The sequence below is a fragment of the Dendrobates tinctorius genome, unplaced genomic scaffold (genome assembly GCF_039654945.1).
Source record: "Dendrobates tinctorius isolate UK_male_01 unplaced genomic scaffold, ASM3965494v1 ptg000084l, whole genome shotgun sequence".
Taxonomy (NCBI): domain Eukaryota; kingdom Metazoa; phylum Chordata; class Amphibia; order Anura; family Dendrobatidae; genus Dendrobates; species Dendrobates tinctorius.
In genome coordinates, this window is record NW_027361752.1 from 54,695 (window position 1) to 73,642 (window position 18,948).

Consider the following 18,948-nt stretch of genomic DNA (forward strand, 5'->3'; position numbering starts at 1 on the left):
CTCTGTAAGCGCAGACCACACAGCGTTGGATGCCAGTAGATGAGTGTCGCTTAGTTCCTTATAGTTTACTGCTCCAAGCCACCGATGAACTGTTCATTTTGCCCTTTACCCATTTTTACTACCTAGGTGTCCATTTTCTCAGTGTCAGTACTTCTATCGTACATGTGGATGTCCAGCTGTGACCTAATACATTATAAGCCTCCTCCTAGGGGATAGCTATACTTTTTCTAAATGTTTGGTCTCCTTGTTGCCCTTTGACTCTGCTCCATTATACTGACACCTAAACTTCCGTGTGAAATTCCCTTCTTGTCTTATTAGAGGCGCAGACGGACGCCCTCTCCTACCCTCATGCTTTACACTGCAGCGCAGCTTTCTACGCCTCTGTTCACAGCCGCATTTGTCTTGTTTCATTCTAAGTGGAATTCAGGTCCGCTCCATAACACATCCAATGGCAGCATGATAACCCCATTGACTGGAATCGGGCTGCGGTCCATCTGGTTTCCTTTAGGTGTCCTTTTATAATAGATACAAAGTGTACGGGGACAGAACAATCGTTGTAAAATGGCTTGTAAATGAACTTGTTGGACAGAATTCTCTTTTACGTGGTGGTCCTACCCTTAAGAAGCATCGGGTCCAAGGTTCAGCACAGAACTGGGCAAGATAATAAGGGATAACTACCCCGTCACCCATTGTAAGTGTGTGACGTCCTGATCTCCACTGCTGAAAGCTCAGTGTAATATTCTTACAGGAACGTGTTAGTGCCATAGAAATCATTGATTTATACTGAGCGGGGTAATATTCTCCACCCCTGCACCCAGTTACAGAGACGTTTTTAGGCTACGATCCCACATTGAGCTTTTGGTGAGTTTTTGGCGCTGCAGAATTTCTGCACTTATTATGTAAATTAGGTTACTTGCTGTTTTAGTTTGTGTGTTTTTATCCCTCTTTGATGCTGCAGTTTTTGTCTTTTTGGTGTGATGCTTTAAATAAAGCTGCTTTGTTTTTGATACTTCCTGCTATTTGGCTTTACAAAACTTTATCGGTATATTTAGGTGCGGATTACGTGTGAGTTTTTTATGCGTTTCCACTGCAGTGTCTGCTACCTGGGCGGGTGTCTGCTACCTGGGCGGGTGTCTGCTACCTGGGCGGGTGTCTGCTACCTGGGCGGGTGTCTGCTACCTGGGCACGTGTCTGCTACCTGGGCGGGTGTCTGCTACCTGGGCGAGTGTCTGCTACCTGGGCGGGTGTCTGCTACCTGGGCGAGTGTCTGCTACCTGGGCGGGTGTCTGCTACCTGGGCGCGTGTCTGCTACCTGGGCGGGTGTCTGCTACCTGGGCGAGTGTCTGCTACCTGGGCGGGTGTCTGCTACCTGGGCGCGTGTCTGCTACCTGGGCGCGTGTCTGCTACCTGGGCGCGTGTCTGCTACCTGGGCGGGTGTCTGCTACCTGGGCGGGTGTCTGCTACCTGGGCACGTGTCTGCTACCTGGGCGGGTGTCTGCTACCTGGGCGAGTGTCTGCTACCTGGGCGGGTGTCTGCTACCTGGGCGGGTGTCTGCTACCTGGGCGGGTGTCTGCTACCTGGGTGGGTGTCTGCTACCTGGGCGGGTGTCTACTACCTGGGCGCGTGTCTGCTACCTGGGCGGGTGTCTGCTACCTGGGCGGGTGTCTGCTACCTGGGCGGGTGTCTGCTACCTGGGCGGGTGTCTGCTACCTGGGCGGGTGTCTGCTACCTGGGCGAGTGTCTGCTACCTGGGCGGGTGTCTGCTACCTGGGCGAGTGTCTGCTACCTGGGCGGGTGTCTGCTACCTGGGCGGGTGTCTGCTACCTGGGCGGGTGTCTGCTACCTGGGCGGGTGTCTGCTACCTGGGCGCGTGTCTGCTACCTGGGCGGGTGTCTGCTACCTGGGCGGGTGTCTGCTACCTGGGCGGGTGTCTGCTCCCTGGGCGCGTGTCTGCTCCCTGGGCGCGTGTCTGCTCCCTGGGCGCGTGTCTGCTCCCTGGGCGCGTGTCTGCTCCCTGGGCGCGTGTCTGCTACCTGGGCGTGTGTCCGATATCTTTGTGGTGGCCTGGAAGTAAACAGTGTATGAGGCCGGTACACCACAGCTCCACACTGTGCATTGTCCGTTTTTGGCCGCTGCGGCTCAGCTCCCATTGAAGTGAATGATTTCGCAGTCGCAGTGTTGATTCCTCTCAGATGAAGTGATAACCTTTTATTTTCTTAAAAAATATAATCCATAGAAATCACACACATACATTGTAGCTTCTACTAAGCAATATACAAAGAGATGTGGAAGAATCCGCCATAGTGCTGCGGTGCAACGTCTGCCTCCGCTTCGGGGGGATCACCTTCTTGACGCACCCTGGAAATAAGACCCCAATCTCTGTGGGTGGAGTTTATCTTTGTTCATCTGTTCACCATTGATCGCGGTTCCTACTGGCTTTTTGATAGGTAGTTTGGACGTGTTCCAGCCCTTTGGTTTAGGAATCCGCGTTGGCGCAGGTGACGCCTCCTCTGACACCTGGAACAGAATAGAAGGAACATATTATTTTTTTATGTGTTCTTGTAGACCCGTGTATTTCACATGATATAATATCTCTGCAAAAAATGAACATTCTAAGCTGTGTACGGGTGTAATGGGTGACGAGGTTCTGTTTAATGATGCCATAGGCCAGAAATGAAATTACTGCCTAGAAATCTTCAGTAGGTCTTAATCTCTCCTGCTATCCATCTTGCCATATTACCCCAATACATTGCAAGTGGTGATAATCCGCACTCACATTTGCCATAATGCAGATCTAAAATCTGCACCGTAGATCAATTTCTGTTCTGAATTATTTATTGTAAAATCTCATCTATTTTGCTTGTACTGTAATATGCCGCGGATGCTTTACCCACAAATCTGGCCAGAAAATAAGCCGCCTGCCACTTGTGAGCCTTCTCCTTTTCTAAGGTATACAGTATTGAGTCCATTGTGCCCACTCATTAGCAAGATATGTCACCCACGTGGAACTCACCAATGCTCGGGTGACACGACCGTAACCGTATGTTTTCTCATGCGAGAGAATTGGGTTGATTATACAAATTCCACTCTGATCAGAGCGTAAGCATAGTGTGATCCGATTTTCTCGGATGAGGAGGAGATGGAGAGATGTTCTTTTTTTCCACCTTCTCCGTTCTGTGGGTGCGCAGAAATTTGACTGCACTCAGATGACATCCGAGTGCAGTCGAAATATTTTCCACACATGTATTCACGTGCACAGCTGAGTGTGATCTGATTGGACCCAACTTGGGCACGCCGTGATCTTTATTTTTTTTCTTGGACTGTCTCTGTCCAAGGGAAAAAATCAGCCATTTGCATGGCCAAATAGAATTACATTGGTCCGAGCGCAATCCGATGTTTTGATCAAACTTGGATTCAAAATACGTTTGTCTGGACCTGCTCTAATGGTTGCTTTTGGATTAAAATATAAGCATCAACAAAATGATCCACTTTGTGGACAGTAAGGTGAAATCAGATGTGACACTTGTGGGGCATTTGTCATAGTTCTAGAGATTGAAAAAAGCTTCAGGTCCATCACCCTTTCTCCACCAACATAGTCTCTGTCACTAGATTATCTATAACCCGCAATGTTATTTGTAATGAGGAAATCGTCCAGCCCTTTTTTAGATGCTTTTATAGCTTCTGCCATTATTGCTACCTCTTGTGGTCGGCATTCCACATTCTTACTGCTCTAACTGTAAAGAACCCTTTCCTATTTAGCTGCCTGAATCACACTCGGAATGAGTGCCCCCTGGCCCTTAGTATGGTCTTTGGATGGAATAAGTCGCGTGCCAGTCCCTTGTACTGACCACACATGTATTACACAGCATGGGCTGAATGATCGGTTATGCTGTTATTACACCACTAGGTGGCAGCATGCCCTTCTCGCCTTGTCGTCATCACTATGGCTTTATTATAGGTTACATATATGGAAGAGCTGTTCTCAGTTACATATGAGCCTGCACTGATTATTGTGTTTGTAGTTCTCCGTATCGCTGATTATCTATTCGCTTCATTTCTACTCGCATCACTGAACAGATAAGTGCAGGATCTCTCCCGTAGGAGCATCCACAATGCTGTACCTACCACAGCCGCACATACAGCATATGTTACAGCCAGTTTCACAAGCGGATAATTAATCTGACACTTTATTTTCCTACCGTGGAAGGAAATCCACAAGAACAAAGGTGACCAGGCTATGACCAGAAAGTCACTAGACGGCCACCATCCTCGTCAGATTTTCTGTGATTGCCCTGTCATGCTTGCAGTACCCTTGGGGGGTCACAGGGAGTCACCACTCTTGTATAGTGCTTGCGAAGCAGTGACGGCGAACTATGGCTGCGCCTCAGGCTTAGGCCTCATTCAGACATCTGATTTTCTCGCCCAAAAAACAAGAAAAAAAGGAGTCTGGAAAAGTTCAATAAAAATTATAAACTTTTATTTGAGTACATTAAAAATAAATGGTGTGGCGCCAAAACGGGGTCACTTGTCAAAAAAGTGATAACGGGAGTTTGGGCAACGTTCTCTCTAATGCAGTAATTATAGGGTGCCACCTCTAATATAAAATCTGACAATTGTAGTACACATGAATGTATTATGGCAGATGGTATGGGATTAGGGGGATACTACCCAAGACTTGTATCAAAGTTATCTCAGGATTATATCTCCAAAAGGAACCATCACCCTCTTACTTCCTTTATCTCATATATGCTTCATTGAGTAATATTAAAATAGTTTATACAACATGGTAAAGGAAGAAAAAACCAACCAACCAATCATGAGACCTATTAACCATAGAAAACCAGACAGGGTGTACTTAATTGATAATATTTTTATCCATCCTGATGAAGGAAGGATTCCGAAACGCGCGTCGGGTAGCGCGTGATAGGGACGTGGTGACCCTTAAAGGTATAGGATCTGTTTATGCAAATCCTCTATAAATATAATTATTGCACTGTATTATAAAACACTGGTTGCGCTATATGTGTATGTTCTTTAAAATTGCACATGCACAAGGCACTTTATATTGTATATGTGATTGTTTTGAGTCACTTGAAAAAAATTTTTTTTGTGGATATATATATTTGACTTTTTTAGGGCACAGGTGTTTTTTCTTTTTTCAATTTCTTGCATATGATATATAACCGCTGAGCGGTATATTTTGCACATCGCACACTGCACTTTTTTATGATTGTGATTTATTTTGTCATTAATTATATAGCTGCACTTTTTATATATTATATAATCCCCTTTGGGAAATGGTCACTTTATATGAGGTATGCATATTGTATATGTAATTGGGTCCAATTTTATTATTTTATTTTTCAAATCTGTTAAATCGTTCCTATACGTGCACTTTTTGTTTTTAATTGGTTTTTATGTAACCACTTGTACAATAAAAATATTATCAATTAAGTACACCCTGTCTGGTTTTCTATGGTTAATAGGTCTCATGATTGGTTGGTTTTTTTCTATCTTAACTAGTGTGTAATCACTAATTTCACTGTACACTGGTGGTATATTTTATTATTATTATTATTATTAATAATTGATCAGTGTATCATTTTATTTTGATATATACTATATCCAGTGTCGGTGTGTTTCTTTCTTCTAACATGGTAAAGGAGTATCGTAAACCACATCAGATACTATGCCACATGTATATACAAGAAATTGACGTAAGCTGTCTTTTACATGTATGGTAGTCACATCAGTTACACAATGTTCAAAACCGCACTGCACCACTACCCCAACGCGCGTTTCGTATCATCCGCTTCCTCAGGTGGGGCATGGGTAGTACCCTCGAGGACGCAGGGAGTCACCACTCTTGCATAGTGAACTTTGTCTTCACCTCATGTTTAGACCTCATTCAGACATCCGATTTTCTCACATACTAGAAAAACAGACCGATTTATTTTGATCAGAGTGTGGTCCGAGTTTCATCAATGTCTCATGTGGCGAAAAAATTTTTTTTCTTCACCTTCTCCTTTTGTGACAGTCTGTGAAAATAGGACCACACTTGTTTATCATCCGATTGCAGTTCGATTTTTTTTTTTTTTTTTTTTTTCACAGACCCGCAGACTTGCATTGTTGATTTTTATCTGGCCTTCGACTTGAAATCAGACATGTCTCCGTGATTTTCCACCGACCGTGAAAAATTCCAATCATGTGAAAAGCCCCATAGACTATCACAGGTCCGTGTGTTTTCACGACTAGTACTCGTACGCACGTCTGAATGAGGGCCCATTTGCACGCGACTAAGACTATGTTCACACTTTCATCATGGCTAATATTTACAACATAAGCCGTGCCATTGTGACGGCTCTATTGTGCAGTCTAATCTAAAATTAGACAGTCAGATCCCATTGACCTGTAATGGGGTCCGTAGTATTTTTGACTCCCAAAGCATGGCCGGCTTCATGTCCGTGGTATTTTTGCCATCAAAGGTGATGTGACTTCTGACATTTGCCACCTTGAAGAATTTGACACAAAAAACAGCTACAAATACAACAAGACAAAAAAAAAAGGAACTTAAATGGAAGCTGCAAATGATGAATCGGGGCCATTGTGTTTCTAGCAACGTGACGGATGTGGATAACTTTAGGACTGCTATTAAATGATGTTTATTTTTATATTAATCTTGTCACGGGGTTACCGCAACAGAGAGGAGCCAGAAGACCGCAGCATTTGATTGCTCCTACTCCTGCGCTGAGAAGAAGCACTTCTCCTTCTTTTAATGGTGTTTAATTCTTTTGGCAGAACAGGGGTTAATCAGCCATGTCAGAAACTGTGAGCTCTCTGCTGAGATCAGCCACTCTTTCCCCTTTACAGTCTGGCTCCTGATTCAAATCCATGTCAGAGCTAGCATTTGTTGCATGGCTTAGGAGGAGAGGTGTTCATAGTTTGGAGGAGTTATCTAATAGAGCTATTCCTCTATTATATGTGAGTGAATAGTTGTTTGTGTAGACTTGTTTGTCGGGTTGGTGTACTGTGGTGCACAGTAGCGCCCCTCTTCACTGGGTGGGGAAGAGAACAGACTAACTCAGGAAATAAAGCAAGGGTAGAGGCCCCGGCATCTTCACCTTCAGAAGCATGCCGGGGAATAGGATTATTATTATTTATAAAGCACCATTGGTTCCATGGTGCTGTACATGAGAAGGGGCTACATACAGATATGAGCTAGGGTGCCCCCTAGTTTTAAGGACAGGGAAGAAGCCCCTGGTCCCGGGTGACCCGACAGCTGAGTGGTGACAAATCTCTTGCATATTTTTTCCTGAAGTGAATTTTCTTTTTTTTCCAGTATTGTTCAGCCCACAATATGGCGGCCCACACCCTGTGTGTAGACGACGGGTGCAATTTAGAAGTTAAACAAATGTTCTAAAAGGGTAAAAACAGATCCAGCTGTTGCGGATTCATTTCTGGATTCTGTCACATTAGCGTGCTGTAACATTTTCCAGCACTGTAAAGATGGCTTTCAGTCACAGGCTGTAATGTATCTCCTTGTGGTTACTCACACATTACAGCTAGAGATTGGCATCACATGGAAGCGGCGGTGTGAGGAGCAGAACCCGGAGCATCTCCAAACCAGCAGATGTGTCCCCAGCTCGTCGTAAAGCAGGAGCCCCTCATAATCAGCTTTTGTAAGTGTTGTTCGGAAATAAGAGGGGGGAAAAAAAAGAAATTCTCCAACTTCTTCAGTTTGTTTTGCTTTGTTGCCATGGTGATGGTAATTTCCCATGCCGTCTGGTCACTAGGGGACTGTAGGTCAGTGACCGTGGAGGCCGTCACTGACTACACAGATACCAGCCTGGAGGGTTCACTTGCGTGGACGGAAGTCTCATTTCACACTGAAAAATGAGGGAATGCAGTGGAAATTGCAGGAAGACACCGGAGACAGGAAACAACGTACATTTTCTTTTTCTTTCTGTCTGTGGGATAAAAAATTCTGCATTTTACCTCTTCTTCCATCAAAGGGCAGAACAAGATTTGTTATTTTGTAATGAAGCTACTGGGCCCGAATCATTATTGCATTTGCGGTATTTTTTATTTTTTTTTATTTTGCTTAGTTTTGGATAAAACCTGCAATAGTGCATATAAATAACACAGGGTACTTGGCAAACACTGTTTTTGATAAGAAAAAAAAGTATAAAAGCGACTACAATCAGGAGCCCATGCAACCCTGCCATAGATCAAATAGTCTTCTTACCACAGTGCCAGTCAATTCTACATTCAGAACTGTCCAAAATGTCAGCAAAAAGTGACTGTACCCTGACTGCCATTAGGTACTGGGATGAGATCCTCAGACCCATTGTGAGACCCTATGCAGGTGCTCTGGGTTTCTCCTGATGAATGACAATGCTAGGCCTCATGTGGCAGAAGTGTGTCAGCAGTTCCTGCATGATGAAGGCATTGATGCTATGGACTGTCCTGCCCGTTTCCAAGACCTGAATCCAATCGAGTACTTCTGGGACATCATGTCTTGTTCCATTCACCAACGCCACGTTGCTTCACAGTCTGTCCAGAATTTGACTGATGCTTTAATCCAGGTCTGGGAAGAGACCCCTCAAGAGAACCTCTGCTGCCTCATCAGGAGCATGCCCAGGCATTGTAGGGAGGTCATACAGGCACGTGGAGGCCATTCACACTACTGAGCATCATTTCCCTGTCTTGACCCATTTCCACTGAAGTTGGATCAGCCTGTAATTTGATTTTCCACTTTATTTTGAATATCATCCCAAATCCATTTTTAGTTTTTATTGTTCTCAACACTTTCCACTATGTAATGAGTATAGATTTGCAACTGGAATATTTCATTCAGTGACATCTAGGATGTGGTATTTTAGTATTCACTTTCTTTTTTGAGCAGTGTATACATTTTCCCCACAACTACTACTGTTCTTATTGTGTTGCCTTTCACAAAAGAAACATGACCCTTCAGTGTAACCACACACCTCTGCTTGGCACACTGTGCTCAGCCATCTCCTTGGCACACCCCACCGTCCCGGTCTCCTGTTTGCTCCATTTCATCCATGCTACAACTCTTCATTTGATTGTACCTTGCCTGACCCTCAATCTCCTCAATTACACAAAAGGATAAAAGACAAACTACCGTACCCAAATTTGTGCTTCCAATGCCACTTCTACTTCATAGGCGAAGCCCTTATATGCAGCCAACTGTTTCCATCACAAGCCGTTAAATATTCTATCACACAATGTGCGGGGCCTTAACTCTCTGCACAAACGCCACTATTCCTTCTTGCAATCGAGCCACTAGCAATTTACCATCTCAACCCACTCACCCATGGTATTGAACCCACAAGCTCTTCATGTCTGCAGATGATATTCTGCTTCTCCTCACCACCCCACAGACCTCACTGCCTGCTCTGCTCCAATCCTTACAGAGCTTTGAAGAAATCTCTGGCTTACAGATGAACCAAGCAAAATCATACGATATACACCTCTAACTTTCATCCGCCACAGTCTCGCAGCTTAAGCAACAATTTCCCCTTTCAATGGTCCACAAAGCAACTAGACAAGCTAGGTGTGAAATTAACTGCTCATATAGAATGCCTCTTTTCCGCTAACTAGCCCCAAATGCTCTGTAAACTACGCAGGTTACACCAAATGTGAGACAAGTTGCAGTTCTCTTGGTTGGGCTATATATGTGACCTTAGAATGACTCTACTCCCTAAATTAAACTACTAATTCCAAGTTCTACCAGACCTTATCTTATGGCACTAGCTCAAAGCAACCCAAATCCTAATCAGCACCTTGGTCTAGAACGGCTCCCCAGAGTCAACAGAGCCACATTATATTGTCATCGCCTGTAAGGGGGTCTGGGACTCCCCAATCTAGCCAAATATTACCAAGCAGTCCAGCTAGCCCAATTAACTCTACGTCATGGCTCTTCTGAACCACCACTCTGGCTTTCCTTGGAAGCTCCTGAATGCCATCCGTTGACCCTTGACACGTTATTATGGCTCATCCCAGCCCAGCATTCGCTCAAACTCTGGGAATCTGTGAAATACTTCTCAAATACCATCTCCCCCTTTCTGCCTCTAACTCCCTTATGGGTAACCCACAATTCTCCCCCAAGTACTGAGTCCCTTATGACTTTTTGCTCTTGGATTGTAGCAGGAATCACTAGATTTCATCATAAATTTAACATAAACGGCGTTATTCCATTCCAAGTCTTACAAGAAATGTACATCCTTCCCCCTAGAGAAATATTCAGATCTTTTCAACTTAAACACTTTGTCCACACTACTAAGAAACTCCATCGCACCTATTTCACTCCTACACTCCCACATACATTATGCCACGCATAGAGGCAGTGTAACTTACCCCTCTTGCTGGGAGTGTGACATTGGGTCCACCCTAGCTGGCTCAGAATGGTCCCAAATTTGGTCCTCCTCTACTGGAGGAATATTAAACATCTTAGTGATGGAAACGAATTACAAAGTACTGACAAGGTGGTGGTATCTGACCCCAGCTGGGGTGGCCAAACAAGTCCTCAGTTCTTCTCCCAATTGTTTTAGAGGTTGTAAGTCCACTGGTGACATGTACCACATGGTGGGTTAACCCCTTCGCACCCGAGCCTGTTTTTGCCTTCGTGACCAGGCCAATTTTTTCAATTCTGACCAGTGTCACTTTATGAGGTCATAACTCTAGAACGCTTCAACGGATCCTGCTGATTCTGACATTGTTTTCTCGTGACATATTGTAATTCATGGTGGTGGTAAAATTTCATAGATATGAACTGCACTTATTTGTTAAAAAAATCGAAATTTGGCGAAAAAATTTAGAAAATTTTGCAATTTTCAAACTTTTAATTTTTATGCCCTTAAATCAAAGAGTGATATCGCACAAAATAGTTAATAAATAACATTTCCCACATGTCTACTTTACATCTGCAGAATTTTGGAAACATAATTTTTTTTTTTTAGGAAGTTATAAGGGTTAAAAGTTGACCAGCGGATTTCTCATTTTTTCAACAAAATTTACAACACCATTTTTTTTAGGGACCACCTCACATTTGAAGTGAGTTTGGGGGGTCAATATGACAGAAAATACCCAAAAGTGACACCATTCTAAAAAACTGCACCTCTCAATGTACTCAAAAACCACATTCAAGAAGTTTATTAACCCTTCAGGTGCTTCACATGAATGAATGGAATGTGGAAGGAAAAAAATAAACATTTAACTTTTTTTCACAAACATTTTACTTCAGAACCATTTTTTTTTTTATTTTCACAAGTGTAAAAAGAGAAAATGAACCACAACATTTTTTGTGCAATTTCTCCCAAATACGCCGATACCCCGTATGTGGGGCTAAACCACTGTTTGAGCACACGGTAGAGCAGCTCAGAACGGAAGGAGTGCCGTTTGACTTTTTCAATGCAGAATTGGCTGGAATTGAGATCGGATGCCATGTCGCATTTGGAGAGCCCCTGATGTACCTAAACAGTGGAAACCCCCCACAAGTGACCCCTTTTTGGAAACTAGTCCCCTTAAAGAACTTATCTAGATGAGTCGTGAACACTTTGAACCCCCAAGTGCTTCACAGAAGTTTATAACGTAAAGTCATGAAAATAAAAAATCATTTTTTTTCCACAAAATTATCTTTTAGCCCCCAATTTTTTATTTTCACAAGGGTAACAGGAGAAATTGGACCCCAAAAGTTGTTGTCCAATTTGTCCTAAGTACAGTGGTACCCCATATGTGGAAGAAAACTACTGTTTGGGCACACGGTGGGGCTCTGAAGGGAAGTAGTGACGTTCTGGAATGCAGACTTTGATGGAATGGTCTGCGGGTGGCATGTCGCGTTTGCAGAGCCACTGATGTACCTAAACAGTGGAAACCCCCAAAAGTGACCCCATTTTGGAAACTAGACCCCCAAAGGAACTTATCTAGATGTGTGGTGAGCACTTTGAACCCCCAAGTGTTTCACTAAAGTTTATAATGTAGAGCCGTGAAAATAAAAAAATCATTTTTTTTCCACAAAAATGATCTTTTAGCCCCCAATTTTTATTTTCACAAGGGTAATAGGAGAAATTGGACCCTTAGAGTTGTTGTCCAATTTGTCCTGAGTACGCTGGTACCCCATATGTGGGAGAAAACTACTGTTGGGCACACGGTGGGGCTCGGAAGGGAAGTAGTGACGTTCTGAAATGCAGACTTTGATGGAATGGTCTGTGGGCGTCATGGTGCGTTTACAGAGCCCCTGATGTACCTAAACAGTGGAAACCCCCAATTCTAATTCCAACCCTAACCCCAACACACCCCTAACCCTAATCCCAACCATAACCCTAACCACAAACCTAACACCAACACACCCATAACCCTAATCCCAGCCCTAACCCTAGCCCTAACCCTAGCCCTAGCCCTAACCTGCGTAACCTGCTTTTTTTTTCTTTTTGTGACAAGATCGCTGCCCTGTGATTTGACTCATAGTAACGCCACTTCTCTGATCTCAGACTGACAGATGATCAGAGGAAAAGCAGCATTACTGTGTGACAAGATCGCTACCTGGCACAGCTGTGCCAGGCAGCGATCAGCTGTGCCAGGCAGCGATCTAGTCACACAGTAACGCTGCTTCACCTCTGATCATCTGTCAGTGTGAGATCAGAGGAGAAGTTGCGTTACAATGAGTGAGATCGCCGGGAAACAAGCAGCTTTCCCAGCGAGCGCTCTCATTGGCTGCTGTGATGCTGACGTCATCAGGACCTGAACCAATCAGGTCTCGATGACGTCGGGGGTCCCAGCATGCATTGTGCACCGGATCCCCGCGTTATAAGGTATGTGGGGGTCCCGGGGGGCACAAAACCGCCGACAGTAGATAAACGTCGGCGTTGCACAAAGCCCAGCAAGCGCCAACGTTTATCTACTGTGGGCGGTCGGGAAGCGGTTAAGCCCTACACTTCGCAGGGTTTGGATCAGGGTATACGTCCTCATTCTTTCATTTTGTGTTCTTCCAGCTGTCAGGGCACTCACGTGATAAGAGTTTGACATTTTTTTTGGCCGAGAGACGGCTATCGATGAGCTGGATGCTGCGGTTTCTCTTTTCTTCATGGCTGCGCCTTGATTCCAGCCAGTGACCTTTCACTTGGAAATCAACCTAATAACACACTGAACTATTAGGAATGTGAGGACAGTGTGGGTTTTGAAGTATACAGGAATGAAACAGTAACAATGCTTAACTAGTCATATGCTAAATAGCTGTAAGTCAGATTTATGTATGAGATAGCCAAGATGGTTATCTATAAATGATGGTAGTCTCACCATCAAAGCTGTAGTGGATGGTGAGACATGGAGCCAAAAGGCAAAAGTTCTAAACGTTGTTACACTTTTTCTCATTGGCGTATATGGAAGAATAGTGCTGATTGCAAATGAGAAGTTCTTAAAGGGAAGGTGCTGTGTGTTTTCATAATTTAATGTAAAGAAGAAAATAGTATAAAAAGATATTGTCCCCTAAGCTTGACTCAGTGCTGTGTATGGTTTTTTTTTTACTGTATTAATGCAGCCACTGGGGGCTGCCAGCTTACCTTTCTGGCTGCTGAACACACTTTCCATGCTCATTTACGGCAGTCCCTGGGTATGAGAGAGAACAGTCGGCTCCCGACCCCTATCTGTATCATTGCAGCAGCATCAGCTGTGAACTGGGCACCCCTCTGTGGGCAGCTCAATTCACAGCTGTAGGTGTGGCCAGGCGCCATTTTATTAGAGCCCAGTGCTTTCCTTTTAGCTCCATTTACACTCTATTGTACACTCTGTTGCAAGCCCTGGATGCTGTACTGTTCCAGCATAACAAGGCTTGGATGTTCACTCTGCACATACCAGCTGCAGGAGAGGATACAGGACGAGCTCTTGGAGATCGAGCTGCTCTTTCCAAATCACCCGACCAGCTGCTGCCCCTGCTCTTGCAAAACACTTGGCCATCTGCTGGACATCTAATCCTATCCTGTGTGATACTGTCTGCTGAGCCGTGTATCTAATCCTCTCCTGTGTGATACTGACTGCTAAGCTGTGTATCTAATCCTCTCCTGTGTGATTGTCTGCTGAGCCGTGTATGTAATCCTATCCTGTGTGATACTGACTGCTGAGCCGTGTATGTAATCCTATCCTGTGTGATACTGTCTGCTGAGCTGTGTATCTAATCCTATCCTGTGTGATACTGTCTGCTGAGCCGCGTATCTAATCCTATCCTTTGTGATACTGACTGCTGAGCTGCGTATCTAATCCTATCCTGTGTGATACTGTCTGCTGAGCTGTGTATCTAATCCTATCCTGTGTGATACTGTCTGCTGAGCTGTGTATCTAAACCTATCCTGTGTGATACTGTCTGCTGAGCTGTGTATCTAATCCTATCCTGTGTGATACTGTCTGCTGAGCTGTGTATCTAATCCTATCCTGTGTGATACTGTCTTTTGAGCTGTGTAGCTAATCCTATCCTGTGTGATACAGTCTGCTGCGCCATGTATCTAATCCTATCCTGTGTGATACTGTCTGCTGAGCCGTGTATCTAATCCTCTCCTGTGCGATACTGTCTGCTGACCTGTGTATCTAATCCTATCCTGTGTGATACAGTCTGCTGCGCCGTGTATCTAATTCTATCCCGTGTGATACTGCTTTCCTGAAATACTCTGTGCTGCTGTCACCCTGCTGGTTTTATGTGTGATCTACATGGCGGTATTATGTGTGATCTATATGGCGGTATTATGTGAGAACACTATGGCAGTATTATCTGCTAAAAGGGGACCCATTCTAGGGTGGTTCTGGCTGAGCACCTGCACACGGGTCAGGGGTAATAGTTAGGTGCAGTCAGGGCAGGGCTGGTGAGGCAGCTGAAGAGAGGGGTCTCATTTTTATCGTTTCTGTATGGCTACATTTTCCCCCCCAGCCTGCTTCCCAGCGTCACCCCGGACTGCGCCTGTCGCCTCGCTGTCACACATCGCCAGGACAGAATCTGAGGAGGGGAATGGGGTCTTTGCATGCAGTCAGGATCAGAACAGGCCATCAATCAGCAGAAATGTTTCCTGGATTTCTGTGGTGCTGTCACCCTGCTCCTCCGCCATATATCTCCCTCTGTGCCCCCCATAGACCAGCACACTGCTCTCCTGAAATACTCTGTGCTGCTGTCACCCTGCTCCCAGAATCCTTGCTGCCTGCCATCCTTGGTGACCGAAGACCCCATTCTTCTCCTCAGATCCTGTCCTTGCGATGTGTGAAAGCGAGGTGACAGGGGCCTGATGTATGGTGGAAGGAGCAGAATGACAGCAGCACAGCGTATTTCAGGAGAGCAGTGTGCTGGTCTATAGGGGGCACCCTGTTCGGTGCCAGGGATTGTACATAGAGCGCTGTGTTTTATACACATGGATGGACCGTCTGCTTGTCTACTCCACAGAAATCCAGGAAACATTTCTGCTGATTGATGACCTGTTCTGATCCAGACTTTACATGAAAAGACAGTCAGTAACTTTGCAGGCCCCATCAAAATGGCTGCTCACTGTGTTCCTAGATGTCATCCTCTCTTTTCCCTTAGCAAACACCCAGAAGGGGAGGAGAGGAGTGACATCACACCCATGTCAGCAGACTCCGCCTATAATTACTGCAGGGCAGTAATGTGAGCTAGTTGTACACTAGGTTTTTGTGCCAAATTTCAGTAGCTGCTCCCCCTAGTGTTAGAGTGGAAATGCCAAACTTTTTAAAATTATTTTTCATATTTTACAAAATTAAAAACAAATGTTAATATTTTTTAAGAATATGTAAACATTAATTCTTTACATTTTTTCAATTGCTGAAAAAAAAAATTTTTGGATGGCACCTTCCCTTTAAATAAAAAGGAAAATAAAATGTGAAAAGAATATAAAATAAAAACCAGCAACATTTCTAGTAAGTCCTTTGAAAGCTCACTCTAAGGCCAGGTTCACTCTATATGGTCCCATTTTCATCCAGAAAAGTATGACAATTTTTTTTCTCGCTTATCCTCCATGTGCTGTCCGTATACAATTTGTTCTTTTACTGAACAGCTATTAATCACTTATCGGACCATTACGGTTTTCTGGACTACACGATCGGAATGTATCTATAAAAATCAGATGTTATAGTGTGGCTCCACATGGCATCCAAAAAAATCGTTTCTTTGCTCTGCCTCAGTGAATAACATTGGTCCGAGGGTGATCCATTTTTTTTAACGGATGGCCCTCAGACTGAAAATGCAGACGTGTGCATGAAACCACAAAGCGCCCACGTTGCAGAAATGCTGTGGAAACGTCCGCAGCATTTCCGCAACTCCCTGCCGCGGGTAAAACACCAGCGTTTTTAGCTTGCAGAATACTTGCGCTTTCCAAGCGATTTCAAGCATCGTTTGCAAAAGTGATTGACAGGTTGGTCACACGTGTCAGGCATAGTGCTTGACAAGTGTGACCAACTTTTTACTATTGATGCTGCCTATGCAGCATCAATAGTAAAAGAATGTAAAAAAAAATAAATAAATAAAAAGTATGGTTATTCTCACCATCTGACTGCCCCCGATCTCTTAAGCGGCGCTCCCGGTACGTTCCGTTCCCTGGGATGCTTTGCGCGAAGGACCTGAGATGACGTCACGCTCGCGAGACCGCGACGTCATCTCAGGTGATTCGCGCAAAGCATCCCTGGGAACGGAAGATGCTGGCAGCGTGGCTAAGAGGCGGGAAGGCTCCGGGGGCCATTAGAAGGTGAGTATATCACTATTTTTTATTTTTATTCTATTTTTTACAGGATTATGGTACCCAGGGCATGGAGGAGAGTTTCGATGCAATCCTATGTCGACAGAATCGCCGCGATTCCGCAGAAATAATGAACATGCTGCGGATTTTACCGCTATGTGATTCCGCAGCGGTAAAATCCGCAGCATGGGCACAGCAGCTGCGGAATCCCATAGGATTGCATGGGGGTGCATTTTATAAGCATTTCCGCTGCGGGAAAAACGCTGAAAAAAGCAATGTTGGCACACAGCCTAAGAAAGCCCAACGCACCGTGTTCTACCGGGTCCCAAAGACATATTTCGCCCTATCGTGACCTGTACAAGACGTAACATTATCTTTTATTTTTCTGGAGTGTTCAGATCAGTCATTCCCTTCTGTCATGTTGTTAAAATTTTGTTCTTGTACGGTGAGGGCTTTAGAAATGACTAGAAGCTTTGGACACTTCTGTCTGATTTTAGCAAACAACGTTTATTTTAGTAAATGCTTGCAATGCTGTAGAATCTTTTCCTCTAATTCTGCGTTATGCCATTCCTCCTTTATTCCTCCTGAAAATGTGTGAATAAGTAAGACATAGGGTGTGTCCACTGTGCTGAAGGGAGTCAGGGTATAAGGCCACACCTTGTTGACAATGGGAAAGTGAGCACCCTCTTGTCAGTTTCTAGGCGGGGTAATGGTGGAGCATCATGAATGCAGAATTTTTAGAAAAGTACTTCTAGATTTACTGAGGTCCTAACAGGGCTAATGAAGAAGTGTGATCCTGGCGGTACAACCATGTGTTGTCCACAATTGGGTTCATTTGGTTTTTTTTCTGGCTTAAATGCGTATAATTGGGGCTAAAAATAATTTTTGTGATTGGGTTTCATGAAAAATATTGTACCATAGCCTCTGCGTTGCACTGTCTGTTGCTGGCTCCAGAATGAGTTTAATGAAAATCTGTCAGTGAGCTCATTCTGACGGACGAAAGAGAGAGTTTTTAACTCTTTATCTGTCTTTTTCTGAGCCCCTATCAGCTGATTTATAGCCACAGACTACATCAAAGTTGAGTGTGCAATGAAACAAAGATCGCGTTAAAGTCAAACGGTGCAACAATTTTAATTAAACCGATTTGCAAAAAAATAACCAACCCCTTTAATGCTTTTATTACGTTGGAAACGGCCTATTTGTCTGTTCTGGGAAGCAGCATGTTATTGGAGTGCAGTATCCTCACCATGTAGGTATAAAACATGATAACGTGTTTGTAGCGCTGTTCCTGGGGTCTGCGTCCTTGGCTGATTATTGCCAGACTCTCCGGCCCACTCCGTAGATTACGATCACGTTAGTGGAAACAGTGACTGCTCAAACAATACTCGCGTCTAATTGTCATACATTCTTGTTGGACTTCATTCCTCAGCTTCCAAGTAATGTGCTGGAAGACGTAAAATGAACGTCTGGCATGCTATGGTAATGCTATGGCTTGGCAGGAAATCAATGCTCAGCTCTTCTTCCATGGACAGATTTTACAGCCTTATGATGAGGAGGAACTGAACACAATTTAATATCAAGTTCCATTTATGTTTCAGCATTTCGTATATATTGGCTTCGGCTTCAGTTAATAATGCAGTATGTTTCCCCATGACTCAGGAATTTTTTTTGGCTTGGCACTACCATCCAACTACAGAAATCTCACCCCAGTGGTATCTTTGTTATGGAAATCAATACAATTAAGTCTAGCTGAAGGTAGGGGAGACCAAGACGGGGTATTTCGGGTTCTTGTAGATGCCCCCTCTGTGCCTCCACATAGTAATAATGCCCCCTCTGTGCCTCCACATAGTAATAATGCCCCCTCTGTGCCTCCACATAGTAATAATGCCCCCTCTGTGCCTCCACATAGTAATAATGCCCCCTCTGTGCCTCCACATAGTAATAATGCCCCCTCTGTGCCTCCACATAGTAATAATGTCCCTTCTGTGCCTCCACATAGTAATAATGCCCCCTCTGTGCCTCCACATAGTAATAATGCCCCCTCTGTGCCTCCACATAGTAATAATGCCCCTTCTGTGCCTCCACATAGTAATAATGCCCCCTCTGCCTCCACATAGTAATAATGCCCCTTCTGTGCCTCCACATAGTAATAATGCCCCCTCTGCCTCCACATAGTAATAATGCCCCTTCTGTGCCTCCACA

At 44.4% G+C, this 18,948-nt stretch overlaps 2 protein-coding genes across 3 annotated transcripts in view; one reads left to right on the plus strand and one right to left on the minus strand.

Moving 5' to 3' along the window:
* Positions 1-18,948, plus strand: part of CMSS1 (cms1 ribosomal small subunit homolog) — a 390,654-nt gene that overhangs the window by 14,384 nt on the left and 357,322 nt on the right. The gene's annotated exons all lie outside the window — the stretch shown is intronic.
* The window catches only part of FILIP1L (filamin A interacting protein 1 like), a 319,236-nt gene continuing 302,477 nt past the window's right edge, over positions 2,190-18,948 (minus strand). For both annotated transcript variants that reach the window (XM_073584363.1, XM_073584362.1), the window contains exon 6: positions 2,190-2,518. In XM_073584363.1, the coding sequence (XP_073440464.1) occupies positions 2,342-2,518 (177 nt within the window). In that variant the 3' untranslated portion in view covers positions 2,190-2,341. The remainder of the gene's footprint in view (positions 2,519-18,948) is intronic.